The sequence below is a fragment of the Pristis pectinata genome, chromosome 15, assembly GCF_009764475.1.
Source record: "Pristis pectinata isolate sPriPec2 chromosome 15, sPriPec2.1.pri, whole genome shotgun sequence".
Taxonomy (NCBI): domain Eukaryota; kingdom Metazoa; phylum Chordata; class Chondrichthyes; order Rhinopristiformes; family Pristidae; genus Pristis; species Pristis pectinata.
This window is the reverse complement of record NC_067419.1, coordinates 19,198,154-19,218,526: the sequence shown is the minus strand read 5'-3', so window position 1 is coordinate 19,218,526 and position 20,373 is coordinate 19,198,154. Positions and strand designations below refer to the sequence as shown.

The window sequence follows — 20,373 nt, the reverse complement described above, 5'->3', positions numbered from 1 at the left end:
TATAAGTGGTAATAACACATATGAAAAATGAGAATATTGATTTTTTTTAAACCAAGAGGCAATGCTGTATTTATTTGCACATCCTTCCAGATGGTCAGCTCAGTCAGGGCTTCCCTTATGCATGTCACTGATTATCTACCACAATTTCAGTTTATTTAGACTCCAGTTAATACGTATAAATTTTTGATTATGTATGAAAGGATTTCAAGTAAAACTTGCTGTCTTGACCAGGTACAATCTATCATCTGTGCTGAGTTGAATTTAATTTAACTTTAATTTTATTTACAGCGTGGTAACAGGCCCTTCCGGCCCAATGAGTCCGTGCCTACTTGATCACATGAGATATTCTCCTCAAATTCTTGGGTTAAGAAGGAGAAGAGTAGGCAGGATTTTGAGCACCATCAGTGACTTTGTTATAAAGTGAATTCCAACAGTTTGTTGATCTGTGTATGAAAGCAACATGTTACTGGTTGGGCAGTGATACTATCAAAACATGTTTTAACATTTCTTCTTCTCTATCCTGCAGTTTGATTATTACAATTCTGTATTGATCAATGAGGTGGACAAAAATGGCAACTACGTGGAACTTGGAAATGAGTTTATTTTGGAAGAAAATGAGCATTTCAATAATTTGCCAGTGAACACCTCACTTAGTAATATACAAGTCCCAACTAATGTATATAACAAAGGTAAAATAAACCAATTTGTTCCTTAGTGTGTTCATTATCTTTTATCTTTTCAGATCTTCTTATTTTTGTCAGTCTTTGCTCTTCCTGAGGATTCCTGAGGATACGCTTGCTGTCGTCCCTTTTCTTCTACCCTCTTCCCAGGATCTATTTGAAGGGGCCTCTGGTTGTATTGTGGCCATCACAAAAAATTGGGCATCAAATGAGGGACTGCTTCTGGAAGGCTAGTTGATCTGCAGAAATTATATTACCAGAGATCTAATTTTAGATGAGCCTTGGGCATCTGGCTTTTTGAATACACTCCATATGGATTGCCAGTTTCAAGCCGCGACCAATTTCTAGCTGAGTAATGCAAGAATGAAAACATCTCAATGGTTATCAATACCTTCAGTCATTAATATCACCTCCAAATGAAAATTTTGAAAATTCCACAATAAGTGTGGCAATAGTTATTTACTTGCTACGCAAAAACTGTCTGCACACTATTAAGATGCTTTGCAAAGATATATTTCATAAATGTGTTAGCAACATCTAGTGGCAGGCCATTAACGTTGCTCTTTTTGAATGTTGATAGACTCGTCAAAGGCTGTTATTATTTCGGTTAATGGCTGTCCCTCTAAATTTTATGATTTCCATGCAATTTAGTTAGATTGGCCAAATGTACGTCTGGACAATTGCTTGATCAGACAATGTTTCTTGGTTATGAATATTTGCTACAGTATTCAAGGAATGTTACTTCTGTCAAACAACAGTTGATTAGTAATGTAACTGTAGTTCAATGTGGCTTATTTTTAATTAAAGTTCTTTGGTGTTAAAATCTTGTTCATTGTATAATCTAATGCAAGGTTTGAACCAAATATCTTTAAAGAAGAATGCACATTTTTTGACATATGGTGCAACCATCATATCGAGGGATTGTTTCTGATAACAGGTAAGTTAGGTGCTAAAAATACAAAATCAGATTGCTGCAAAGAATTCCTTTCACAAATATCTTAGAGGGGAGCAGGTCATGGACTGTCTATACTTCTGACAAAAGTGATTGAGATTCCTTATATCATCCCATCTTAATATCCTATCATAGTTTTCATACAATACAGTTATTGAATTTTAAACAGCAAGGTAAAATAGTACAGATTGGTTTTTTTTATCACTGCAGTTTTCCTATTTCACTGGAGGAATTTCTGCAGTTGTTTTGAGTCACATAATGGAATTTTATGTAGAAGTGAAGACTTACTAATGTCTGTTATGCCTGGTTTTAAAGGGAAAACTTATTATAACTCATATTCACATTGTATGGAAACAGTCACAGCAGCATTTGATTATCATGACAACTTGGTGAGAATGATCCAAATGAGTTCTTGACAGAATAATGCAACAATGCAGAAATAATTAGAAGTGCACATCATTCACATCTTACCTTGTCCCATTTTGACAGATCCTAACATCTTGAATGGAGTCTATTGGTCAGAAGCATTAAACACAGTCTTTTATGAAAACTTCATGCAAGATCCAACTCTCACCTGGCAATATTTTGGAAGTTCCACTGGTTTCTTTAGACTTTACCCAGGTAAATATCTAAGGTTCTATAGAACAACAGTGTTCATATTTTTGAATGGAATTATTTATGCACAAAGTGTTGTATTTAAGCACAATGTTCCCCTGATGGAAATTCCCATGTCATGTGATATAGACAATGAAGAAAAGCAGCATCAGGAAGATAGATTAATCAGATAGCCCCACTATCTAAGAGCTCTCCTATATCATGTGATTGCATTTCAGTAACAAAGCATTGGAGCAGCTTCTCTTACTCCTGCTGCTAGATCTGTAACTGAAATCCATAAGCATTGAACCAAATGCAAATAAAGTTCTCAGCTTTTATTCTGAGGGAAACGCTTGTCACTTTGACCAATTGGCTATGTATTCCTCTGCTAGGTTAGGTACCAGTTCGATCTTTATCATACCAGATCTATTTATGCATTTTATTAGTGTTCCTGCACAGGTGACTGAGAGGGTTACCAAGTACGTAGAAACTGCTGGATTCCCCTTGGTTGTTTGCATCTCTATGGGACTGTCTGCCCAAAGTGTAATCCCTGCATTCATGGAAATCACAAATACTTTGAAGCCTTAAATATAGAACACATTTGTAATAACTGACTCAGTTCCTTGAAAAAAAAATTGATAAACAAAACCATAAATAACTGTAATGAAGTTGAGGAGCAACAGTTGCTTGAGAGAGAGAGATTCATTCAACATGCCATCATAAATGAATTTGTTTTTTTGGAAGTTTCAGCCAATTAAAGATCTATCTCCCCTCACCAAACTTTCATCAGTCTATGTAAAATCTTTGATTTTCATGGCTAGCTCTCATATCCTTATATATTTATTTGTTCTTTGTTCATCACAGTGAGTCGAACACACCTCAGATTTTGATATGACTCTACCGCTACTCCAACTCTTCGCCCTCATTGTGGCAGAAGCCCAGTATAGGTCGAATACTTAGCTGTAGATTGCTTGGTGGTTGGACCCCTGAAATTATTAGTCATTTGCTTTATAGCCAGGTGCTGATGTACCTTAATCCTCCCCACTTCTACATCTCCATTCTCGATACTCTGTGGTTCCCATATTCAAATTCCTCATCTTTGCCATGCACTAATAAAAAAAGTCCTAAATTGTTGGAGGTACATTCTTGGATGTGATGGTAAACAGAAGCCATATCTACTCTCGTTTGAAAACGAAAGATCCTCCTGCACTATTTTGAAGAAAACCTGGTTTCAAGTCAAACAGTATCTTGGAATGGATTATTTGTTTGTCAACATCTTGGACCAGATCATAATGAACCTGCCATGCTGCCCAGACACGCATGTGGTGTCTGGCCACCTGTACTCTTCTTCGCTGAATGCAGTTCACTGCTGTGAAAAGATTTTGAACTGTCATTAACATGTAAGAACTATTAACATAGATATAAATAATTAAAATCTATTATTTTCAAGATTAAAAAGAATAAAAAATAAGAACATGTAATTAAAACTGCTAAGTACTAACAAATAATTAAAAGTATTAAAATGAAATAATGTAAAGTAAAATAATTCAAATACTTACCTGCGGCTAGGTTTTCACTAATAGTTCACCAGCCAGCTTTAGTATTAAGCTGAGGCCTTCCACAAGATGTTCAATGCTCCATTCTCTCTGATAATGAGTCCATTATCTGGAGGTCAAATGCACCAGCATCTGATCTCCAGTTTATTTTTGGTTTCTATGTTTAGCTAAGCATATGCAAAAGTCCAAAGCAAGCTGAACTGCCAATGATCAGTCAGCTTGATTCGCCTCATTGATGCTACTGGGAGCTTGCATACAAATTGGTTGCCACATTATTCACGTTACCACAGTGAATGCACTTCAAAAGTACATCATTTTCTGCAAAGCACTTAATCCTGAGCTTGTAAAAAGCACTTAATGAATGCATGGATTTATTTGCATCCCCTTGAGTAGATAGATGCCTTAGGTCTGCTGAGTGCAAGGAATAGAGTTAATGGTGAGGAGTGAGAGTGTTTGTTAGTACTTCTAGGAGCAAAAGAGGTTGCAATGATTGCTATTCTGAAATGTACATCACTGTAATTAGGAGTATAGTTCACTTTGATGGATGAGCTCTATTCTATTGGGAACAGTTACTTTATAAATTTCTTATCAGGGAACAAAATCTTAAGTTATTAAACTTTTCCATGCTTTACACCAAGACAGAGAGGTGGGCCTAGGAATTTTACTGTGCTTGAAAATGTGTGTTAAAATGGCTGTATATGGGGAACCCAACTCAGTTTAATCAGGGGTTGCAGTATAGAAATATCTGTGCATTCATGACATACAAGGCATCATCTATGCAAATTGGCACTGTTACACTCACTAACTACAGATAGTTTCTTGATCTCTGTACAATAGCCGACTTTGGCTGCAGTTCTTATGGTGTGGTTCTAAATGGAACTAATGGAGCAGCTTCAGGTGACCTAATGCTAAGATTAGCAGGATAGACATGGGGGAGCCCCCACTCTCTCACTCTTGACTGGACATTGTAGATGAGATGTGTATGCCCAGGGAGAGGATCAGACATCCTGCCTATGTAAAAAAAAAGAAAGCTTCATTCACAGAATGCTGAGAGATCTGGCCATTTGTACATTGGAGCTGAATTCTTTATTATCTTCTGCAGCAGATCCACCAATATTGGTGAAGCTAAAGTAAGGTGGTTAAAGAGCACTTAAGCAGATGTGCTTTCTTCTATGAGGACCTGGTTTCCTAGTTGAGAACCACACTTTTCCAGTTACGCTTTTGCATTCCATAGTTGCAACAGCACAAACTTGAATGGCACATCAATATCACTGTTGTGTGCCCAGAGTCCTTTGTGTGTAGGTGTGTCACGTGTTTGGAATCATGCACTTCAAAGTTGCATAAAGCACTTTCTGTGCCAGGAAGTTCCCGTTGCTTTTCGTGATCAATTTTACACTTCAGTTGCATGTAGTTTAAGAAAAACATAGACTGCATGATTGTGTTTCAGAGTAGTGGTAAGAGCAACACTTAATTATCCATATATTTCCCTGTGTTTTTGCCATGTTATTCATCTGAAACTGCACTTGCCTGTGCTGATTTATTGTGGTCAATACTATTATTCTTAAATTGCAAGGGGGTGAAAGGGTGTGGATATGCCATTCACAACCACAACCACTACCTTCCATATGACCCCTCCTGCTTCATGTAATTGCCACTTGCTTTCTACTTGAACCAATGGCAAACTTATGTTTTTATTAATTTATGGCAGCATTACCTCTACATTAGCTCCTGAAAAGTTAGAGACATGTTTGTTTCCACGTTCAGCTCTAACCTGTGCAGTCCCTCTTCCAAAGGGATTGGAAGGTAAGAGAAGGGGAATTTTGGTACAATTTTGGAATTTGGGCTTTGATGGTAGCAAACCTAGAGTACCAGGTATAATTTTAAATCTAAAGGAAGAATCTATTTGTTTGAAGGGGATAAAATGTAGATTCACCACATTGACTTCTGAGATAAAAAGATTATTCTATGAGAACATATGTTGTAGAATGGAATTGGAATTGAAATTGGTTTATTATTGTCACTTGTACTGAGGTACAGTGAAAAACTTGTCTTGCATACCATCCATGCAGATCAATTCATTATCCAGTGCATTAAGGTGGTACAAGGTAAAACAATACAGAATGCAGGGTAAACTGTCACAGCTGCAGAGAAAGTGCAGTGCAGGTAGGCAATAAGGTGCAAGGTCATAACGAGGTGTATTGTGAGGTCAAGAGTCCATCTTATCGTACTAGGGAACTGTTCAAGTCTTTTAACAACAGGATAGAAGCTGTCCTTGAGCCTGGTGGTATGTGCTTTCAGGCTTTTGTATCTTCTACCTGATGGGAGAGGGGAGAAATATCCTGGGTGGGTGGGGACTTTGATTATGCTGGCTGCTTTACTGAGGCAGAGAGGAGTAAAGACAGGGTCCATGGAGGGGAGACTGGTTTCCGTGATGTGCTGAGCTGTGTCCACAACTCTACAGTTTTTTGTGGTCCCAGGCAGAGTAGCCCCGGGAATGGGCCTATAAATGGGAAGTAAACTCATTGAAACATAATATTCTTTAGAGTTTTGAAAGGATGGTGCACTAGCTGGAAAGTCTGGAACTAGGTGTCATTGTCTTGAGATAAAGAGTCAACCATTCAGGCCTGTGAAGAATCATCTACCCCTAAATCCAATGGATGATCGATTGGTAAAAATATTCAGAATTGAGATCAGTAGAATTTTTCGCATGAAAGGATTCATGGATTATGCACATAGGGAAAGTGGAACAGTTGTGGTAATTCAGCCATGAACATTATGCTCAAAGTAGGCTTGCAGGGTGGGGAGGGCTGATGGACTTACTCCTGCTTCTCTTTCTTGTGTTGTCCTCATTCCTCCTATCCATTATATCTTATTCTCGTCCTTCCTCCTACCCATGAGAAAGATTCCTGTTATTCTTCAGCCAGCAATATCTAAATGAACTGAGCCCAGAATTTCTGAATGAGTCAGCCTTATCTGATTTCAATAAGCACAACTTTAGTTGCTGCACTTGCTAGCACATCTAAGTATCACATCAATTAACTTGGGTGAGTACTAATCTGTCTCCTGATCGTTGAAAGTTGATAGTAGAATCATCTGCCAAATGTTTATGATATCTGACATAGATTACATTATTATGTCATACTTTGTGAAGTATATGAATTTGTTTCCATTGTTGTATTTAATAATCCTTGTCAATAAATTTCTTTTTACCTGAGAGAGGATATGGGTTTTGATTTAATATCTCATGTGATAGGTGGCATCTCCTAATATACCAAGGAAACATTGAAAATTTGGGAAAGAATTGGACCAAGGATGTACCTTCCTTGCATAACATGCTCGATGTAATTATAGGGCTAATCAGGCTAATAAGAACACAAGAAAGATGAACAGGACTAAGTCCCTCAGCCCCTCAAGCCTGCTTTGAGCATGGTACTCTATTTGTACTGCAATGGATGTTTGGCCACAAGTCTCTGGAATGAGACTCAAATCCACATTGGCTCAAAAGTGAAAGTGCTACTGACCGAGTCAGAACTCATGTCATATTGGTGCGTGCTGATCAATAACCATTTTCTCCCCCACTTTTTCAGGTATAAAATGGATGCCAGATGGAAATGGAGTCATCTCTTTTGACTGCAGGAACCGAGGCTGGTAAGAAATATAATTTATAGTGATACATAAATGGGTTTCAAGAGTGAATTCTCATTGAGATAGTTTGGATGCCTGTCTCGATTGAAACTAAAGCTGAAATTAGCTATTCTAGTTCTCAATGACCAGATATATTAAAAAGTGTAATATGCATACCCCTCTGCTTAATTCTGTGGCATCAACTGAACTAACAAAGCTATTGCCTGCTGACACCAGTGTAGATTTTCTAATCAGGATCGAAAAGTGGGAGAATCTTGGTATAAAATAACCCTTTTCCTTTTATGTTATAGGTAATTAACTGTAGTAAGAAAACGCTGGCATTGGTAGTCATAGAGTCATACAGCACAAAAACAGGCCCCCAGTCTATCATGTCCATGCCTACCATCAAGTGCCCATGCATACTAATCCCATTTACCAGCACTCAATCTGAAGTGCTTGCTTTAAATAGGTATTTGCATAATTTAAACAGATACCTGGCATGTTATTTTCCCATATTTAACTGTGGATTAACTTTATTCATCATGCGCATCTGTAAAAGTTTGAGAGAGTCCTCATGGATATGCTGAATCTCTCAGATGCCTAAGAAAATAAATAGGCTGATACTCTTTCTTGATCACCGCAAAAGTGTAATGGGACAAGGTGAGGTTGCTGGTGAAGCTGTCGACCATTTCCATAGCAGCTCCATTGATGAGGATGGGGTTGTGTTCACCCCTCCCCCCTCCTCACATCCTTAGGTCAACAACAATTCTTTCATCTTGCTGACATTGAGGGCAAGATTGTTGTTCTGATACCATGACATAAAGTTTGCGATCCCTTTCCTCTACTCCCTCATCATTGTTGTTGATCCAGCTGTTAACAGTGGTATCATCAGCAAACTTAAGGATCAAGTAGTAGCTGTATCTGGCCACACAGTCATGGGTATACATGGAGTAGATCAAGCGAATGAGCACACAACCCTGGGGAGCACCAGTGTTGAAGGTCAGGATGGATGAAATGTTATGATGAATTCTTACCAACTGAGGTCTGCCAGTCAGGAAGTCTAGAAGCCAATTGCAGATGGGGACCCTAAGGCTAAGGTCCAGGAGTTTATTTTGTTTTATGGAGCTTATTTTGTTCTATGGTATTGAAGGCTGAGCTGTAGTCACTGAATAGCATCCTGACATATGTATTCTTATTGTCAAGGTTGTCCAGAGATGAATGTACTGCAAGGGGGATGGTGTCCTCCATAGACCTGTATGCAAATTGTAAGGGGTCTAGATCATTTGGGAGGCTGGCGCTGATGTGGGCCATTACCAATCTTTCAAAACACTTCATTATGGTCGATATTAGAGCTACTGGTCAGTAGTCATTGAGACAGGACACTTTACTTTTCTTGGGGACTGGAATGATGGAGGTTTCCTTGAAGCAGATGGAGACAGAACACTGTTGAAGTGAGAAATTAAAAATATCAGTGAAGACAGTGGCCAGTTGATTGGCGCCTGATTTCAGAACCCATCCAGAGACTCCATCCAGCTTCTTTCTGAGGGTTTACCTTCATGAAAGCAGATCTGACTTCTCCAGATGAGATGTAAGGGACAGGGCCAGTGGGGGAATGGGTGGACATGCTTTGATGGATCTTTGCCTGCTCAGAACAGGTGTTAAACACATTGAGCTCATCTGGAAGAGAACATGTTAAATTAGTATTGATAGATTTTTAAATGTTTGTTGCAATTAGTGTCCCATTTAGTGTTCATTAGCTGCATGTATTAGCAGGCTTGATAGTGGGGTAATTCACCTCTTCAAGGTGAGATATTATGATTGTAAAATGTGATTGTACTTTTCAAAAATCACTTTGTGTGCGATACTTCGAACAACGATTGAACATTGAGAAGGATAACACCAAGGTTGTAAGATAGAAGTCTTGATGGGAAGAGGAAAGGGGAAAAAAAGAGGAAAAGAAAAAGGAGGAGAAAGACCCTGCATCCCTAGTGGAACACGAAGTTCTTTAGACTTTAGCACAGGAGGCAATGGGGATAAATAATGAATGAAGTCAATGACAGATCCTTTGCTCAAAGAACATAATACCATGCAGAAAGTTGACTGATCTGACGTGAGTTACTAAGATGAAAGTGATCTTTCCAAATGCCATATCCCACCAATTCCACCACTAGTGTCATCCACTACTCAATTCTTTACACAACCATCTACCAACAATGTCCATGGATCAGCACTTAATCCCAAAATTCATAGAGTTAGAAATTCTTCTGCATGGTGCAACATTTTTGTTGCCATTTGGGTGAATTTTATTGACAGCTTGGTCACCTTTACAGTTGTTTACTTTGTATATGCATAGCACATTTACACAAATGTGATTAGAATCCTTCATGCAGTGCATAATTTGACATCACTTGTCCAAAAATCTTGGGTGTATTTGAGTCTTTTGAACGGCATGGACCACTCACACCAAAGTAGGTATTAACTGGAGAGTTGAGGCTTGTTGCAGATTTTGGACTTAAAACTATAACTGATATCACTACAGTGCATTCATTGGGCTGAGTGTTATGTGGATTGCATATTCCAGAAAGTGGATGCCCCAAAGCCTGAATATTTGCAGGCTGAGAGGAAGTAGATGACCATTAGACAGATTTGGAGGTCCAAGCAAGTAATGCAGGAGTACCCTGAGTGTATTATGCTCTTGGATGGTGTTTCTCACTCATTACTGGAGAATGCAATGATTCCTCAAAGGAATTCAGCCAGATTTATGTCCTTATCACTGTGGTTGATTCAACTGTACATATTGGGGGTAGAAAAGGCAGAAGAGCTACAGTGATGGGGGTTTGGTATTTAGGAGGACAGTTTTGCATTTCTTTGACTACAAACAAGATACATGTGTTGCCTCCCAGATGCCATGGAGCAGCTGCAGAACATTCTGGGGGGAGATGGCAAACAGCCAGAGGTCATGGCCAGAACAGTACCAGTGAAATAGCAAGAAAGAAGAATGAATTGCACCAAGCAGATCACAAGGTGCAAGGAAGGAAATTAAAGAAAGGGATCTTCAATGTAGTTATTTTGAAATTACAACTGGTACCACATGCCAGTAAGTATAGATATAGGAAGACAATGCAAATGCATGACAAATTCCCACATGGGTGTCTGGTCCAAAGGGTTAGAGTCCATGGTACAGCCTCTCAATAGTCAGCAGGAATTAGAAGAACAGATATATAGACAAATTGTAGGAGGGTGTTAAAACAATAGGGTTGTAGTAGTGGGGAATTTTAACTTTCCCAGTATTGACTGGGATTGCCTTAATCTAAGGGGTTTAGATGGGGTGGAATTTGTAAAATGCATTCAAGAGGAGTTTTAAAGCAGTGTATAGAAGTCCTCCTAGAGGCTGTACTCAACCTTAGTGAATGAGGACATGGTGGAAGTGTCTAAGGGGGAACCCTTTGGAAACAGCCACCATAGTTCAATAAGTTTCAAGATAGTCATGGAAAAAGATAAAGTTGGCCTGAGAGTTAAGGTCCTAAATTGGGAAAGACCTGATTTCAACAATATAAGGTAGGACATGGTGAAATTATATTGGGAGCAGCTGCTAGAGGGAAAATATTAGTGGGGGAGAGGGCAGTGTTAAAAGGAAAGTTAAGAAGAGCTCAGAGTCTGCATGTCACTATGAGGGTAAAAGGCAAAGATGGTAAGATTAGGGAACTTTAGTTATCAAAGGAAATTGAAGATTTGGTCAGAAATAAGAAGGATGCATATATCAAGTATAGGCATTTGATTTCAAGTGAGTTCTTTGAGGTTTAAAGGAGATGTAGGAGAGATCAAGAAAGAAATTAGGAGGGCAAAAAGAGGATATGAAATGGTCTTGGCAAACAGAATTAAGGACAACCCCAAAACCTTTTACAGGTCTTCCCCTGGTTACAAATGCCCAACCTGTGGACATACAAACAAGCATTTGGGAGATCAGTGGGATGGATACTGATGGATTTTCTGGGGGTGTAGGCATCTTCTGCCAGGTGGGAATGGGCCATTTCTGCATGCCTTCTCTCCTCACCCCTCCTCCTCCCTGAGCCACAATAGTTGGGGGCTGGGTCAAACCGAGCAGAGCTGGGAGTGCTGAGGAGATCCACTTTCTCACTCACTGAGTCAGTGAGTCCAACTGGCAACCACTCTTTCCATGCTTGCTCGCTCTCCTATCGCAGCTGTTTTTGTGATCCTCTCCCACACACTGTCTTCTTCATTTCTGACATAAACAGTTCAGTTTATGAGCAATTTTTAGGAACAGGACCCTGTCGCAACCTGGGGACTGCCTATATATGTATATTAGAAGCAAGAAGGTAGCTAGGGAAAGAATAGATCCCTTCAGGAACCAAAAGGGAAATCCATAAATATACTGGAAAATAGCAGGGACCTCAGGAATGTTGATGTACAAATGGACCTTGTGGTGCAAGTTCATAGGTCACTGAAAATGGTGACCCAGATCGACAGGGTAGTGAAGAAGGCATTTGCATGCTTGCCTTCATAGGCCAAGGCATTGAGTATTGGAGTTGGGATGTCATGTTGCAGCTAAACAAAACATTGGTCAGGCCGCACATGGAGTATTGTGTACAGTTCTGGTTGCCACACTATTGGAAGGACGTGGTAGCATTAGAAAGAGTTCAGAAGACTGTTCATAAGTCAGAAATGAACAAAAACATTGTGTGTGAGAGGATCACAAAAACAGCTGCGATGCAGAAGGGGGTTGGGAGGGGATCAAGTTTATGCTTGATCCAGTGTTGACAAGGGTGAGGTGACAATTATTCAAGTCTGCAGCCACAGATTCAACGGGGTTTCTCCTAGTCCTCAAAAACTTCTGACTGATTCACCTCTGGCTGTTCCTTTTTGGACAGTAGGCCATATCGGGGATTCCCAGGAACTGTTGGCAACACTGCTGCCAAGGGAGGTAGTGTGGCAAGTGACCAGGCAAGACTGAAGTGGGAGTCGCAGGACTGCTGTGATAACAGATGATCAGTAGCATTGTGGACCCCTTCTGCAGGCCAGACAGACATAGGCCCTATACTATGCATCACAGGCTTTAAATAATTTAAAAAATTATTCAGAAAAAGTACATTCAAATAATTGAAGTCATTTAAATAAAGTAAAATGGGGGAAAAAAATAAAGCACTTACCTTTTTAATCTGGATCTATAACCCCATTTATTTGAATTGCTTGTGTTAAGCTGAGGGGCTGAATGTGATCTGCAGCCCTCCACCACTACTGTAACGTGTGGTGTAGAAAGGGTTCCTGATTTACCATCTGCTCATTTTGCCCTTAGAGATAACTCCTTCACCTTAATCACAGTTTCTAAATTATTGGATGGATGAATGCAGTGCAAGCTTTAAAAGAAGACAAAATATCATTAGCCTGTGCACTATTTTTATACTGCAAAGAGTTCCATAACTTTCTGCGGAAGCCAGAAATCATCAAGCTTTAACAATCTTAGTGCAACCAAGGTTCTTTCTTGTTTTTTTTTAATCATGAAGGTTTAGTTATCCATCAGCAATATATGGCATTAATTTGCTATCAGTCACCTTCTCTACTTTCTTCTGTGGATTTATAAAGGAAAACAAAATTGAAAGATCAGTTTTTTGACAATTATAATAATGACTGGAAAATACTCTGCATAAAAAGCCGCATCACAGTTCCTCAACTCTTGTGGTGGGTTTGTTATGTCCTCTTCTCATCACAACATTTTGTAAATAGGTTTGACATATGATGCTGAAATCGAAGTGAAACTTCACATCTTTCCATGCTAAGTTGTTTGACAAGCCATTAGGTTTAAAACAGATAGTTATCATGTGTTTTTCTGAGTGCTTTGTTTCATGTGTGTTTCCTATCCCAGTTACTATTAATTTCATAGTCCTTCAAGGCATTTCTTTTTCTTCACGTTATTATAAAAATCTGTTATTTAGAAAGGCCATGTGATTACTTTTTGAAATGTAGAACATAGAACACTACAGCACAGTACAGGCCCTTCGGCCCACAATGTTGTGCCAACATTTTACCCTGCTCTAAGATCTATCTAACCCTTCCCTCCTACACAGCCTCCTATTTTTCTATCATTCGTGTGTCTATCTAAGAGTCTGTTAAATGTCCCTAATGTATCTGCTCCCACAACCTCTGCCGGCAGTGCATTCCACGCACCCACCACTCTCTGTGTAAAAAAAACTTACCCCTGACATCCCCCTCATACCTTCCTCCAATCACCTTAAAATTATGTCCCTTTGTGTTAGCCATTGTCGCCCTGGGAAGAAGTTTCTAACTGTCCACTCGATCTATGCCTCTTATCATCTTGTACACCTCTGTCAAGTCACCTCTCATCCTCCTTCTCTCCAAAGAGAAAAGCCCTAGCTCGCTCAACCTGTCCTCATAAGACATGCTCTCCAATCCAGGCAACATCCTGGTAAATCTCCTCTGCACCCTCTCTAAAGCTTCCACATCCTTTCTATAATGAGGCGACGAGAACTGAACATAATACTCCAAGTGTGGTCTGACCAGAGCTCTATAGAGCTGCAACATCACCTCATGGCTCTTGAACTCAATACCCCAACTAATGAAGGCCAATACTCCATACGCCTTCTTAACAACCCTATCAACCTGTGTGGCAACCTTGAGGGATCTATGGACGTGAACCCCAAGATCCCTCTGTTCCTCCACATTGCTAAGAGTCCTGCCATTAACCTTGTATTCTACCTTCGAATTCGAATGTATCACTTCACACTTATCTGGGTTGAACTCCATCTGCCACTTCTCAGCCCAGCTCTGCACTCTATCAATATCCTGTTGTAATCTACAGCAACCTTCTACACTATCCACAACACCACCAACCTTTGTATCATCGGCAAACTTACTAACCCACCCTTCCACATCCTCATCCAAGTCATTTATAAAAATCACAAAGAGCAGGGGTCCCAGAACAGATCCCTGCAGAACACCACTGGTCACCAACCTCCAGGCAGAATACGCTCCATCCACCACCACCCTCTGTCTTCTATGGGCGAGCCAATTCTGAATCCACACAGCCAAGTTACCCTGGATCCCATGCCTCCTGACTTTCTGAATAAGCCTTCCATGAGGAACCTTATCAAACACCTTACTAAAATCCATGTACGCCACATCCACTGCTCTACCTTCATCAATGTGCTTTGTCACATCCTCAAAGAATTCAATCAGGCTTGTGAGGCACGACCTGCCCCTCACAAAGCCATGTTGACTGTCCCTAATCAGCTATGCTTCTCCAAATGCCCATAAATCCTGTCTCTAAGAATCTTCTCCAGTAATTTGCCCACCACTAAAGTAAGACTCACTGGTCTGTAATTCCCAGGGTTATCCCTACTTCCTTTCTTAAACAAAGGAACAACATTTGCCACCCTCCAATCATCTGGCACTACTCCTGTGGTCAGTGAGGATGCGAAGATTGTCACTAAAGGCACAGCAATTTCTTCCCTAGCTTCCCGTAATAACCTTGAATCCTTATTCCCTTCAAGCTATTCAAAAAACCCTGGAACCTGTAACAGCACTTTTTTTTGTTACACCACCTGGAAGTTTGTATTTTATTCCTCTCTCAAGACAAGACCAAATGATTGAACTATTTCTTAGACACCCTGACTACTGAACCCATTAAGGTAACAAGATAGAAGCTTCAAGTTCAAAGATTACAAGTTTACAATAGTAGAACTGCACACAAAACTCAGTGTTGTCCCACCAACATCTTGTACAGTTCTAACATAATGTCCCACCTCTTGTACTCATTGCCCTGACCAATGAAGGCAGGCGTACCAAACATCTTTCTCACCACCCTGTCTACCTGTGTCACTACTTTCAGGGAATGATGTACCTGTACCTCTAGGTCTCTCTGTTCTACAACACTCTCTAGGGCCCTGCCATTTACTGTTAAATCCTGCTCTGGTTTAACTTCCCAAAATGCAATACTTCACACTTACCTGAGTTAAATTCCATCTGTCATTCCTTGGCCCACTTCCCCAGTTGATCTACATCTTACAGTAATCTAAGATAACCTTCTTCACTGTCCACTATATCACCAATTTTGGTGTCATCAACAAACATTCTCATTCAAATCATTAATATAGGTGACGAACAACAGTGGACCCAGCACTGATCCCCCTGGCACACCACTGTTCATAGGCCTCCATTCACAAAACACAACCCTTCAGTACCAGATGAAGGGTCTCGACCTGAAACGTCAAGTGTCTATTTCCATCTACACATGCTATCTGACACTGAGTTCCTCTAGCAGTTTATTTTCTCCTCCACTACCACCCTCTGACTCCTACCAAGCCAATTTTCTATCCAATTGGCTAGCTTTCCCAGGATCCTAAATGATCTAAACTTCCAGACCAGCATACCATGTGGGACTTTGTCAAAGCCTTTGCTAAAGTCCATTAGACAACATCTACCACCCTGCCCTCATCAATCTTCTTGATCACCTCTTCAAAAACATTTTAATCAAATTCATGAGACATGATTTTCCATGCACAAAGCCATGTTGAATATTCCTAAACCATCCTTGTCTTTCCAAATACAGGTACAGTAGATCCTGTCCAGTCGAATCCCCACCACTGATGTTAGGCTCATCAGCCTGTAGTTCCCTGGCTTGTATTTGCAGCCCTTCTTAAATAAAGGCAGAACATTAGCCACCTTCCAGTCTTCCAGTACTTCACCTGTGGTTAACAATGATACAAATATCTCTGCCAGGGCCCCAACAATTTTGTTTCCCTGGCTTCTCTCAATATTCTAGGATGTGGTTGGTCAGGCCCTGGAGATTTATCCACTTTTACATGCTTTAGGACCACCAGCACTTCCTTTTTTGTAATGTGAATATGGTCCAATCCCTGTCCTCTTCCCTGATTTCCCTAGCTTGCACGACCTTCTCCACAGTTTCTCTGTGCTAATGTTCTCATGTTCTCATGTACAGGTATATTCAGGCTGCAACTTCCCCAAAGGACATCATCATACTGTTAGATATCAGTGGCAGTATGAAAGGTCTCAGAATGACGATTGCCAAACATACCATCAATACAATCCTGGACACACTGGGTGAAAATGACTTTGTCAATATTATTGCTGTAAGTAAATCTCTGGTTGAAGTTGTCTTTGCTTCATTGTCTAAAGTTGTTAAAAGCTATTTCACTTCTGTAACATCGTGTGACTTTGCTGAAATTCCTCTGTTACCTTTAGGATTGGTAATTCCAATGCATTTCTGGCTGACCACCCTGACTGTACTGTCTGAAAGCTTGAGGGCACCTAAAACACTGGTGTGCATGTATTGCTCCAGATTCCAGCATCTGCAGAATTTCTTGTGTCTCTGGTGTGCATTCCTGTAGCAAGTTCAGTTTATTAATCTACATTTATTTCCAGTTAAGCAAAGCCTTATTTTAAAATTTCACTGATTAATTCACATACTGCCCGTTTGCTCAAACAAAATTAGAGAGTTTATCAGACCTGTTGTCATACTGGAGAGAGGTGGATGGATAACAGCAGTGACTGAGTTTACACTGTCTGGTCTATAAAATGAATGTTATATTGTCAATGTAGAATTGCAGAATTTGCAAATAGAGTGATTGAATAAAAAGTCTCAGAAGATGTAAAATTCTTATATTTAACTCCTATCAAACTTACTTATTGAAGTACTCGTGTTATTTCATTCTAAAATCTTCACATTACTTTCACTAAACCTCCATTCTGTCCATATCTTTGGAAACCACTCAGTAGAGAAAGACTGCAATATGAACATTTATCTAAAAGTGCAAATTGTTCTCCTCTTCTTCCAGTACAATGACTACGTTCATTATGTTGAGCCTTGCTTCAAAGGAACACTGGTGCAGGCTGACAGGGATAACCGAGAGGTGAGCATCAAGGATTTTACCCACTTCTGTTAAGAATTGTGTGAATTTTTGGAAATCTTTGGAGCAATTTGTGCAGTAATTATTAAAAGATTTCATGAAATAATGGATGCTTGTAGGTCAACTGCAGGCTGGAATATAATTCAGGTATGGGGTGGAAAAGAAGCTGACTTTTTGGTTAACATATGGAATGATCAATGTCCAAAAGAAAGATGTGAACTTGCATCTGACCAAAATATATTGGCATTTGTATATGTATTAATGGATTCTGAAGTGAGTTACAGGCTGAAAAAGACAAGCTTTTCACTGTACCTTGGTACAAGTGACAATAATAAACCAATACCAATATAGAATAATACTTACTTTTGTGACAGCCTCGCATATCGTTTGTTTCATCTCAAGGCTGCCCAGGTTCTAGCTATTATCAGATGGTCATGTTGGGCTAGCCATGCCATTGCCTATCCAAGCAGATTCCTGAATCAAACACTCTATTCTCAATTCTGTCCATTGCTTTGTTGTAGAAGTGGTAACATCCCCACTGATTCCTGGGAACATCTGGCCCATGCTCAAAGTGGAGACAAAGCATTAGGAATGCATTAGAACAATTAATAAAATATTAACCTTAGCTGTTAATCTTTTCTGTACTTTCTCTTCACATTCTTCCTGAAGTCAGATGACCAATAATGGACGGAAACTTCAGTTGTGGGATGAGTAATGTCTTACACAGGTTCAACATACCTTCCCTGCTTTTGTACTTTATGCCTTTACTTATGAATAGTAGAATCCTATATGCTTTACTCTTTTAACATTCCCTACCACATTTCAGGATTTATGGATATATACATCAAGGATCCCTCTGTTCCTGCACATCATTTGGACCTGTACCACTTAGTCCATATTATTCTTTCATTCTTTCTGTCAACATTTATCAACCACACTTCTCTGTATTAAATTCTTTCTGCCTCAGCCAATCCTTTGAGCCACCCTAGCTGTCGTCTTGCAATTATTTATGATTTTCCTCACTGTTTACCAAGCTTCGATGTTTTGCATCATCTGCAAATTGGGGAAAAAATGGTAAGCCATTAATACATATAAAAAGTAGTGGTTCCAGCACTGACCCTTCAAGAATATCATTATCAACCATCCTACAATGTGAAAAACAACTGCTTAATGCTGTTCTCTGCATTTTTTAAAGTCAATTTTCAATCCATGCTGCTGGTGTTCCATTTGTGTGGGAAGTTATCAAACACCTTCTGAAAATCAACCTTCTATGTTATCGCATCAAAAAATTCAATCAAGTTAATCAAGTATGATTTCCTTTGAGTCCCTGCTGATTCTGTTTAATCACTCAAATTTTTCCAAGTGCCTCTTAATATTTTCCCTGATTATTTTTTTCTAAACATTTCCTCGCATCTCAGGTTGAATTGGTTGTCCTCTAGATGCCTGGTATATACTTATACTGTATCCCCTTTTGAATAAGTGTTATATTTGCCATTTTCCAATTCACTGGCGCCTCTTCTGAATCAAGGAAGTTTGGAAGATTTTGGTAAACCTTCCACAATCTCCAGCCCCAGCTTCCTTAGCAACCTTGTAGTATCCCAAACAAACCAAGTGATATTGCTTACTTTATGCATAGCCAATATTTCTGGTACCTCCTCCTTCTCAGTTTTCAACCATCGATACAACCTCCCTTCTACTGAAATTTTGGCCGTATTCTCTGCCTTGGTAAAGACTGATACAAAGTACTCATTTCGTATTCCAGCTATGCCTTCTGTCTCTGTGAATAATCAGCTTTTTTATCTCTAATCTGCCCACCCCTCCTCTTACTAGTTTACCAATTACATGCTTAGAGATGCTTGGCAGTACCATCACTGATCAAATTGCCCTAGTCCTGAAGGACATAGCTCGCAAACTGGGCTTGTGCCAGATAGTGGATGAAGTAGCAACTGGGAAAGACCCATCTGACATCAGGCTAATCCGTCAACGTGCTCCAGATTCATCTGTCCATGGTAGCATTGGTGGTAATGATCACCACACTATCCTTGTGGAGACAAAGACCCATTTGTAAACCAAAGACTCCTTACAATGTGTGTGCAGTTTGATGATTGAGCTCAATGGTATAGACTCAGGAGTTCAAAGTTAGGGACCCAAAGAGGTGCTGTGACCACTAGCAGTAAACAAAGATAGTCCACCACATATCCTCATGGCCCAACATATCCCTCACTTCATTATCAAGCCGGTGAATCAATCTTGATTCTATAGGGTGCAGAAGGGCTTTCTGGGAGCAGCAACTGGCATACCTAAAAATGAGATCCTAACCTGGTGAAACTCCAAAGCAGGACTACATCTACATCAAACAGCATACAATGGACAGAAAAAAGTGATCCCACAACCAGCTAATTATATCAGAGCTCTGCAGATCTGTGATGTCTAGTCATGAAGGGTCATAGACAATTAAAGAGGAAGAAGAGGTTCCAAGATCATCCCCATCCTCAACAATGGTGGGACACAGCATTTGAGTGCTAAAGACAAGGCTGAAGCATATCCAACCATCTTCAGCCAGGAAGGCTGAGCAGATGATCCATCTTGGCTTCCTCCTGACTTCCAACCATTGCAAGCTAGTCTTCAGCCAATTCAATTCACTCCATGTGAGCACTGAATGCAGCAAAAGGTATGATCCTAAACAAGATTCTGGCTGTAGAACCAAAGATTTGCACTCCAAACCTATCTGTGCCTTTAGCTAAGCTATTCCATTCCAGTTACAATATTAGCACCTACAATGTAGGAAATTGCCTAACATATCCAGTACACAAAATGCAAGGCAAATCTATTCCAACTAATTATTGTCTATTCAATCTATAGCCAAATGATGGAAGGTATTATTGATAGTGCTGTCAAGTGGCACTTACCAAGTGTCAAGTGGCTCGCTGAATCCCAGTTTGATTTCACCAGGACCATTGATTATAATACAGTATAAGGGAGTTTCAATTTCCCAAATATTAACTAGAATTGACTTCTGTAAATGACTCAGAAGAGACAGAATTCTTGAGGTGTGTTCAAGACAG

General features: G+C 39.8%; 1 protein-coding gene across 1 annotated transcript in view; it reads left to right on the top strand.

Moving 5' to 3' along the window:
- Positions 1–20,373, top strand: part of LOC127578541 (voltage-dependent calcium channel subunit alpha-2/delta-4-like) — a 343,330-nt gene that overhangs the window by 58,439 nt on the left and 264,518 nt on the right. The window contains 5 exon segments of the mRNA XM_052030691.1: positions 527–689; positions 2,122–2,253; positions 7,370–7,430; positions 16,381–16,531; positions 17,237–17,311. Coding sequence (XP_051886651.1) covers positions 527–689; positions 2,122–2,253; positions 7,370–7,430; positions 16,381–16,531; positions 17,237–17,311 — 582 coding nt within the window.